This window comes from Pelophylax lessonae (assembly GCF_965119305.1).
Source record: "Pelophylax lessonae genome assembly, chromosome: 6".
Classification (NCBI taxonomy): Eukaryota; Metazoa; Chordata; class Amphibia; order Anura; family Ranidae; genus Pelophylax; species Pelophylax lessonae.
The window spans coordinates 273,357,338-273,366,903 of record NC_138773.1 but is presented as its reverse complement, the minus strand read 5'-3'; the positions used below and the strand labels follow the sequence as shown (position 1 = coordinate 273,366,903).

The window sequence follows — 9,566 nt, the reverse complement described above, 5'->3', positions numbered from 1 at the left end:
GTGTTTTCCATAGCTCTTGCTCTGTCTCTCAGTATATTTTATGTGTTTAAATGAGTTTCTATTGTTTTAAAAGTGTGTTTAAGACCCGGTTCACACTGGGGCGACTTGTCAGGCGACTTGGTCGCCTGACAAGTCACCGTGGGTCGCCTGCCATAGATTAGCACAGGACCCATTCTAATAGGAGCAACACAAGTCGCTCCGACTTAGAAAAAGGGTCCTGTACTACTTTGGGGCGACCTGGAGCGACCTGCATTTACTTCAATGATATGAAGTCCGTGCATGTCGCTCAGAGGTCGCGGTGCGCGCTGTGCACCGCGACTTCACACAGGTCGCCCCGGAAAGTCGGGTCGCCTGTATGTGAACTGGCTCTAAAAGTACAGTGACAGTAAAAAACAACATGCCTACAGTGTATTTTAATAGGGTTTTTCTATTTCGCAGATTTTTACTTTTTGCGGGTGAGTCCGGAACGTAACCCCCGCTAAGGGGGTTTACTGTATATATAAAATGTTTGGGGGTTCTAAGTAATTTTTTTTTTTTTAAAAATCAGATTTTTACATGTAGGAGCGAAGTGTTAGAATAGGTAACAGTTCTTGAAATTTTAAAAGCACATTAATAATACATTTTAAATTGTCATCATCTGAGCTCAGGTCTACGGTAATAGCAGCATCTGATAACAACAGCAGTCTTCCCCAGGATAACATCTCTTTGTAATATAATAAGTACAGTATATATAATATGTATAATATACTAAATATAATAAAGTTATGGTTTAATTATATAGTATATATAATAAGTATAATATATATATATATATATATATATATTTATACTTTTATTTTCTCCATTAGCTCATCCCCCACAGTTGCTACCGTTTGTATCACTTGACCCCTCGCTTTTAGATTGTAAGCTCTAATGAGCCTGTATTGTAACTGTACTGTTTGCGCCAACATTTTAAACGCTGTGCAGACTATTGGCACTATATAAATCCTGTATAATTATAATATTATATTCATGGTATATATATATATATAATGTTTGGGGGTTCTAAGTAATTTTCTAGCAAAAAAAGCAGATTTTTACAACTAGAAGCGAAGTGTTAGAAAAGCATTGATAAGGAGGTGGTTAATGGAAATTTCTGTCTTCTTTTTTCCCAAGCTTTCATTGAGTTTGCTGTCATCCTGTGCTCCCTTCTCTCCAGCAGGGAAAGAGTTATTATCCCAGGCAGACAAGGTGAGGGCTGCTCATTCACTCTCACCATTTCCTCATATGTGGCTGCTTCTCAAGTTTCACTACAAGCAGGAGGGATAGGAGAAGTGTTCTGGGTGGGGAGAGTCCACGTCTGCCGGCCGGCCGGGCGGGCTGCCACCTCTGCTCAGCTGGTGATCCGGGATAATGCGGAGGGCAGCGGTGGGGCAATGATGATGATGCAGCGGATGGGCAGCGCGGAGTCGGATCGCAGAGCAGCGCAGCAGGAGGGAGCCCAGCGCAGCGCAGCGCCGCAGCAGCAGCAGAGAGGACATCGCCTGTCCTAGGAATGCCACGCAGGCAGCAGTGAGCCAGGCAGCCCAGGTGACAAGCTCCAGCAGTAGTGGCCCCTGGCTCTGCCAGCCTTCAGGATGCACAGGGTAAGAAAGTACTTCCGTGGCAGTGGCAGAGCCCTGGCATTTATCTTTGTCGCCTCTGTCATCTGGCTGATCTTTGACATGGCAGCTCTGAGGTTCTCATTTAATGACATGAACAGCAATTTACACAGAGATGAACTTTTCAAAAGAGAACAAGGGGGCTCTGACTACTGGAAGCCCCCGGGGAGGGTCCGCAGCAAGTGGGGCAACGGTGGGCAGCCCTGGGACCAAGATACCACCAAGCTTAAAGGGATATTCCACCCTCCTGGAGATGAATTTGGTAAGGGAGTTAATGCGGACTCTAATAACATGTTCAAGCAGAGGAAAAGGACTATGAAGCCTATTCCGTTGGATAAAATGATCGCTCCAAGGGGCGTTCCTGGGACCAAGTTGTTCGCTCTTGGTAAGGAGCAAGATAACAAGTTACAGGTGGCAAATGTCACACATAGCCTGGAAGCGAAAGCTCATCTGTCAAAAGCTCCAGCAAAGGAGAATTTGATTATCAAGCAAAATGTGACAGCTTCTGTTGTGAGGGAGGGGGAGGTACACAATGTGGACAAACCTGTAGAATCAGTGCAATTTAAAGTCACAAGGAAGGTCGGTGATTTAGAGGATCCCAAATTATTAAATGCCTCTAGAGATGTTGTAGGTGGCAGGGATGCAGTAGGCTCTAAAGATGCATTGGAGGGCAAAGATGGTGGGGGCAAAGATGTAGGAGCCTCTAAAGATGCTGTGGAATCCAAAAATGATGGACCTTCTAAGGTGCAAGGGGGGGTCAAGGATGCAGAAGCCTCACAAAAGGCAGGGGAGCCCGGGGACTCTAAAGGTTTGGTGGAATCCAAGGATGATGGGATCTCTAGGGTTCGAGGGGAGGTCAAGGATGCAGAAGCCTCTAAAAAGAGAGGGAAGCCCGTGGACTCTAACCATGCTGTGGAAACCAAGAATGATGTGACCTCCAAGATTCAAGGGGAGGTTAAGGGTGCAGAAGCCTCTAAAAAATCAGGGGAGCCCCTGGACCCTAAGCATGTTATAGTATCCAAGGATGAAGTAAAGGCCAAAGATGCAAGGGCTCCTGAACATGATGCGGTGGCCAAAGATGTAGGAGACCTTAAGCCTGATATTAGAGATTCCAAAGCCAAGGATGTAGGCGCTGCTAAGGTTATAGTAGGAGCCAAAGATACAGAGGTCTCTAAGGTTGAAGTCAAGGAGAAGGATGCAGAGGGTTCTAAGCTTCTAGTCAAGGAAAAGGATGGAGAGGACTCTAAGGTTGTAGTCAAGGGTCAGGATGCGGAGGTTATAGTAAAGGAAAATAATGGACTAGACTCTAAAATTGCAGTAGAGGGCAAAGCTGCAGGAGGCTCAAAAAACAAAGCAGAGGGTCCACCTTCTGCTACTTTAAAACTGGACAAATTCAAAGAACAAAGCTTAGAAAACCAACATCCTGGAAAGTTTAACGTAATAGATGACAGACCTAATGCGTTACCTGCCAACAATGAATCAGTCGTCATTATAAATAAAGCTGGTGCAGCCATTGGTGAGCCTCAAGTTCAAGAGACAGTTAAAAAGTTAAACATTTCGAAGGACGCCATACTGCCAGCTACACACAGTGCTGATGTAAAAAACTCTAGGGCTGGTTTCAAAGGAGGGCTTTTAGTAGAATCAGAAAACGAGGGCGTAAAAGGAACCTTGACAAAGAATATTACACATAAACTGGCCAATGTCAATATTAGTTCTTCCATTAATGCTGATGTGGAAAATAAACAGTTAATCCATCGTGATCAAGGGAGCAGAGTAGCAGGAACCGGGATGCACAAAGTACGAACACTGGATGCAACTGTGAGACCAAGAGACCTCAAAGCTCCCGGCCAGCTTGGGAAGCCTCTGCATGTTCCTAAAGACAAGGAGCAAGAGGCAAACAAGCGGTGGAAGGAAGGAAACTTTAACGTCTATCTGAGTGACATCATCCCTCTGGATCGAGCCATCGAGGACACCAGGCCAAAAGGGTAGGAGCTCTAAGTTCTCTTCTTTTACTCTTTTTCACTATAAATGTCAGCTTCACAGCTCTCCGCATATCAATGAGACTAATGAGAACTGTAATTCAGTAAGAAGGAAAAAATAGTTCCAGTGTCGCGGGAGACTAGGCCATGACTATGCCGAGTGTTTATATAGTGAAATGTTTAAAATGAAAATCCCATTTCACAAATTACAAAAAAAAAAGTTATAGTGGAAGTAAAGGCAAACATGTTTTTTTCATTTTAGATAGAATAAAAGAAGGTTATAGCAATTGTCATTTATTTATTTATTGCTATCTGTGTCCCATTTGGAAGATTTTGTGTTTCAGTCCCATAGCTATCACAGGAAGTGAGAAGAGATCTTAATAAAACAGGGGTCCCCAAACTTTCTAAACAGACTTCGAGGGGGGCAGACTGTGGCCAGTGTGGGTAGAAAATACCCTGGCATCAATGGGAGTAAACAATATCCCAGCATTGGCATTAGTGCAAGGAATAGGGCCCCATCATTGGTGTCAGTGGTAGGAATAGTGCCCCATCATTGGTGTCAGTGCAAGGAATAGTGCCCCATCATTGGTGTCAGTGCAAGGAATAGTGCTCCATCATTGGTGTCAGTGGGAGGAATAGTGCCCCATCATTGGTGTCAGTGCAAGGAATAGTGCCCCATCATTGGTGTCAGTGGGAGGAATAGTGCCCCATCATTGGTGTCAGTGGGAGGAATAGTGCCCCATCATTGGTGTCAGTGCAAGGAATAGTGCCCCATCATTGGTGTCAGTGGGAGGAATAGTGCCCCATCATTGGTGTGAGTGCAAGGAATAGGGCCCCATCATTGGTGTCAGTGCAAGGAATAGTGCTCCATCATTGGTGTCAGTGCAAGGAATAGTGCCCCATCATTGGTGTCAGTGGGAGGAATAGTGCCCCATCATTGGTGTCAGTGCAAGGAATAGCGCCCCATTATTGGTGTCAGTGCAAGGAATAATGCCCCATTATTGGTGTCAGTGCAAGGAATAGTGCCCCATTATTGGTGTCAGTGGGAGGAATAGTGCCCCATCATTGGTGTCAGTGCAAGGAATAGTGCTCCATCATTGGTGTCAGTGCAAGGAATAGTGCTCCATCATTGGTGTCAGTGCAAGGAATAGTGTCCCATCATTGGTGTCAGTGCAAGGAATAATGCCCCATCATTGGTGTCAGTGCAAGGAATAGTGCTCCATCATTAGTGTCAGTGCAAGGAATAGGGCCCCATCATTGGTGTCAGTGCAAGGAATAGTGCCCCATCATTGGTGTCAGTGCAAGGAATAATGCCCCATCATTGGTGTCAGTGCAAGGAATAGTGCCCCATCATTGGTGTCAGTGCAAGGAATAATGTCCCATTATTGGTGTCAGTGGGAGCAATAGTGCCCCATCATTGGTGTCAGTGGAAGGAATAGTCCCCCCTCATTTGTTTCAGTGCAAGGGATAGTGCTGCATTATTGGTGTCAGTTCAAGGAATGGTGCCTCATCATTGGTGTCAGTGGTAGGAATAGTGCCCCATCATTGGTGTCAGTGGAAGGAATAGTCCTCCATCATTGGTGTCAGTGGTAGGAATAGTGCCCCATCATTGGTGTCAGTGGAAGGAATAGTCTTCCATCATTGGTGTCAGTGGTAGGAATAGTGCCCCATCATTGGTGTCAGTGGAAGGAATAGTCCTCCATCATTGGTGTCAGTGGTAGGAATAGTGCTCCATCATTGGTGTCAGTGGTAGGAATAGTGCTCCATCATTGGTGTCAGTGGAAGGAATAGTCCTCCATCATTGGTGTCAGTGGTAGGAATAGTGCTCCATCATTGGTGTCAGTGGTAGGAATAGTGCTCCATCATTGGTGTCAGTGGTAGGAATAGTGCCCCATTATTGGTGTCAGTGGAAGGAATAGTCCTCCATCATTGGTGTCAGTGGAAGGAATAGTGCTCCATCATTGGTGTCGGTGGAAGGAATAGTGCCCCATTATTGGTGTCAGTGGAAGGAATAATGCCCCATCATTGGTGTCAGTGCAATGGATAGTGCTGCATCATTGGTGTCAGTGGTAGGAATAGTGCTTCAAGGACCAGATAAAGGCAAGCAGAGGGCCACATCTGGCCCCCGGGCCGCAGTTTGGAGACCACTGATATAAAGTGAGGGGATCCCTGGTTGTCAGTAGGGTCACTAGAACCAGGACAAGAGAGGATGAATCACCGTAAAGCAGTCACAGACAGCAATAAAACCTGAGAAGTGTTCTAATCCCAGTCCACTCTATCCAAAACTAGAAAACATTGCCGTTTAGCTACTGCAGGCAGATAAATAAACCACTATTTACTCCTCATGGTGAATTCAGGGACTTGCACAGCACCCGCATGTCATATTGCGGTTGATTTACTAAAGCTGGAGAGTGCAAAAACAGGCTCACTTCAGCATAGCTTCTCCAATCAGCTTCTAACCTCAGATTGTTCAATAAAGCTTTGGCAATAAAACCTGGAAGCTGATTGGTTTCTATGCAGAAGCCTGATTTTGCACTCTCCAGCTTTAGTAAATAAACCCCTATTGGGACACAGCAGCTCTGTCCATGCAGCTCGGTGTCCCAATAGGCTTCCACTGACTGCCGGCAATGGGATTCGTAGAACACCTGTGCATCCCTTGTTCTGTGAAAACACCGACCTGCCCGCGGCACACAGTCAAGTGTCCCGTGTGAATGGACTGAATGTTGTTTTTAGCCTCCTGTCATCCCTTTTACAGCAGCACTCAGACTGGGAGACGGAGGGGCAAAGCATAGAGCCAATCAGGTTCCGATGAGTGCATATGTGCTAACAAGGAACACACTAACAGGAGACAAAAGCAGGATAAGCTGAGAAGATGGGTGTTGTTGCTCCTTTTTTGTCCAGTCAGCAGGCAGAGAGGTGACACCACTTTGTTTCCTCACAGAGAAAGAAGTGTCACCCTCCTGGCTGTGCTCTTTTTCAGAGATGTATCAATCAAAAAAGTGGCTGGAAAGGATTTAAAGCCCAACTCCTGTAAACTTAAAAAGTGGTGCAACCCCAGAGATGTATAGTAACGAAGTAGAACTACTTAAGTACTGTACTTAAGTACCGAAATGCGGTATCTGTACTTTCCTAGAGTAGAATTTTTTTCTCCTACTTCCACTTTTACTTCACTACATTTTTTCGATGATTTCGATACTTCTACTCCGATATTTTTTTTTTGTGCTGCATAGTTACTCGTTACTTTTAAAAAAATTACCACTGCCAGAACAGTAGATGGCAGGTTGCATAAAGCTCATAAAAATGTGTATAATGTCATTTGTAAATCAGCGCTTACGAAAATAAAGGCTGTGTATAATAAAAGCTGCTATACCAAATCTTTCCAATAAAAAGAAAATATGAAACAAACAAATAAATGGTGCTACAGCGCTTAAAGTGCATCAAGAAACTACTAACAAACACAGGTTAATCATTTGAATAAATCATTTGAAATAATAAAAACAATATGATGTTCAAACTTTTGACTTCTTTCTTTAATAACTACATAACACAGTACTTCTACTTCTACTTTCAGTACTTGAGTAGAAATTTTTTTTCAAAACTACTGGTACTTTTTACTTTTAGTACTTAAGTAGCAAATTTTTTGAAAAAAATACTTGCAATACTTAAGTAAAAAAAATGTTGAATACTTTAGTACTTCTACTTAAGTAACTTTTTCTGCGAGCACTTCCACTTCTACTCAAGTCACTTTTTGATCGAGCACTTGTACTTTTACTCAAGTAGAAATTTCAAGTACTTTATACAAGTCTGTGCAACCCCACTGCAAGGGTTAATTGTTTGTTTATTCTAGAGGAGAAGAGACATGCCTGTACATACCCGATCCTCTGCTCCCCTGGCAGGTGGCGCTCCCCCATGCTCTGTCAGTGGACTGGCCCTGGGCATCATCATATCCAATTTTTAACCTGAAATGGTCTTGATGACCTCAGAACCACGTGACCGGCTGTGATTGACAGCCGGTCACGTGGTAAAAAGTCAATTTCATTGGCTCTTTACCTAGATCGGGGATGGGCTCTGTCCGAGGGACGAGCCTCGTCCCCGATCACCGCGCATTGCAGAGAGAACGAGCGGCTCTTGCTGGAGCCGCTCATGTGATCGGCTGTGATTGACAGAGCCGATCACGTGGTAAACAGCCAATTTTCATTGGCTGTTTACCTTGATCGGCGATGGACTATGTCCGAGGGACGAGCCTCATCCCTGATCGCCACGCTGCGCGCCCCCAGGGGGCGAGAGCGGGCCGCCGTCATATGACGCCCGCCCGGATCGACAAAAGTTTCCTGCCGCTTCTTGTACCCAAATAAATTTGATGTCCTTTTTTTTCCCACAAACAGAGCTTTCTTTTGGCGGTATTTGATCACCTGTGCAATTTTTATTTTTTGCGCTATAAACAAAAAAAGAGCGACAATTCTGGAAAAAAAAGAAAAAACAATATGTTTCACTTTCTGCTATATAGCACTTCCAAAAAAAAAAAAATCAAAGTCAACTTTTACAATAGGCCAATTTGTTTTCTGCTACATATTTTAAAAAAAATCCCAATAATCGTATTTTGATTGGTTTGCGCAAAAGGTATTGGATCATTTTTATTTTTTTTTTTTTTACTAGTAATGGCAGCGATCAGCGATTTTAGGGGGACTGCGACATTGCGGCGGACAGATCGGACCCCTAACTGACATTTTTGACACTTTTTAATGACACTGGCAGGGAAGGGGTTAACCAAGGGGCGATCAAAGGGTTAAATGTGAGCCTAGGGGGTGCTTTCTAACTGTTAGGGGAGATGAGCTTATTGGATCAACACATTGACCTGTGTTCCTAAATAGGAGGAACACAGGAGCCCTGTGATGTTAACTGACAGAACAACGGTCTGCCATGTTTACAACAGCAGACCGCCGTTCTGTCTTCCCAGGGAGTGATTGCAGGTGCCGGCGGCAATCGCGGCCGCGCAGATCAGCTTCTCATCTCGCGAATCGCTGACCGCGTACCCCCCCATGCTCGCTCCCGAGGATCGACGTATGGGTACGGTGATTCACGCAGTCAAGCCAGCCTGCCGCAACATATCTGCAGCGGGCGGTCAGCAAGTGGTTAACCACTTGCCGACTGCCTAACGCAGATCTACGTCGGCAGTCAGCCCCTCACAGGCAAAGTGACGTAGGGCTACGTCACTAGCTTGGGAGGGTCTAGGGAGCGAGCGCGCGCCCCCGGAGGCGCGCTCCCGCGTGGTCACGGACCCCCCCGCGCGTGTGACCGGCGGACCCGATGTCCGCCGGTCACTCTGCGATCGGCGGGGGAGAGGGAGAAAGTCAGGCGGCTTGTGTAAACAAGCTGCCTGTCATTCTCCCCTGTGTATGAAGGATGATCATACGGTTCTACTATGTAGAACCGTTGATCACTCTTCATACATCTGAAGCCACAGCCAATCACAGTAGAAAGCACGCCCCTAGGGACACACATAGCCCCTCCCTTTCAAAAAAAGTTAACCCCTTCACTGCCAGTGTATTTTTACAGTAACAGTGCATATGTATAGCACTGATTACTGTAGAAATGTCTCTGGTAACCCCAAAAGTGTCAAAAATGTCAGTCAAGGGTCCGATCTGTCCGCCACAATGTCGCAGTACCGCAAAAAAAATCGCAGATCGCCGCCATTACGCGTTAAAAAAAAAAACAACAAAAATGACAAAAATCTTTCCCTTTGTTAGTTAACGCGATAACTTTTGCGTAAACCAATCAAAATATGCTTTTTGCGATTTTTTTTTTACCAAACATAGGTAGCATAAAACAAATTTGCCGAAAATGTTAAAAAATTTAGATTTTTACATTTTTTTGGGGGGGAATTTCATATAAAAAAATGTGAAAAATATTGTTATTTTTGCAAAATTTACGCTCTTTTTTTGTTTAT

General features: G+C 44.9%; 1 protein-coding gene across 1 annotated transcript in view; it reads left to right on the top strand.

The window, feature by feature from the left end:
* Positions 1 to 1,400: 1,400 nt before the first annotated feature.
* The window catches only part of GALNT5 (polypeptide N-acetylgalactosaminyltransferase 5), an 80,304-nt gene continuing 72,138 nt past the window's right edge, over positions 1,401 to 9,566 (top strand). Inside the window, exon 1 of the mRNA XM_082260671.1 lies at positions 1,401 to 3,625. Coding sequence (XP_082116797.1) covers positions 1,617 to 3,625 — 2,009 coding nt within the window. The 5' untranslated portion in view covers positions 1,401 to 1,616. The remainder of the gene's footprint in view (positions 3,626 to 9,566) is intronic.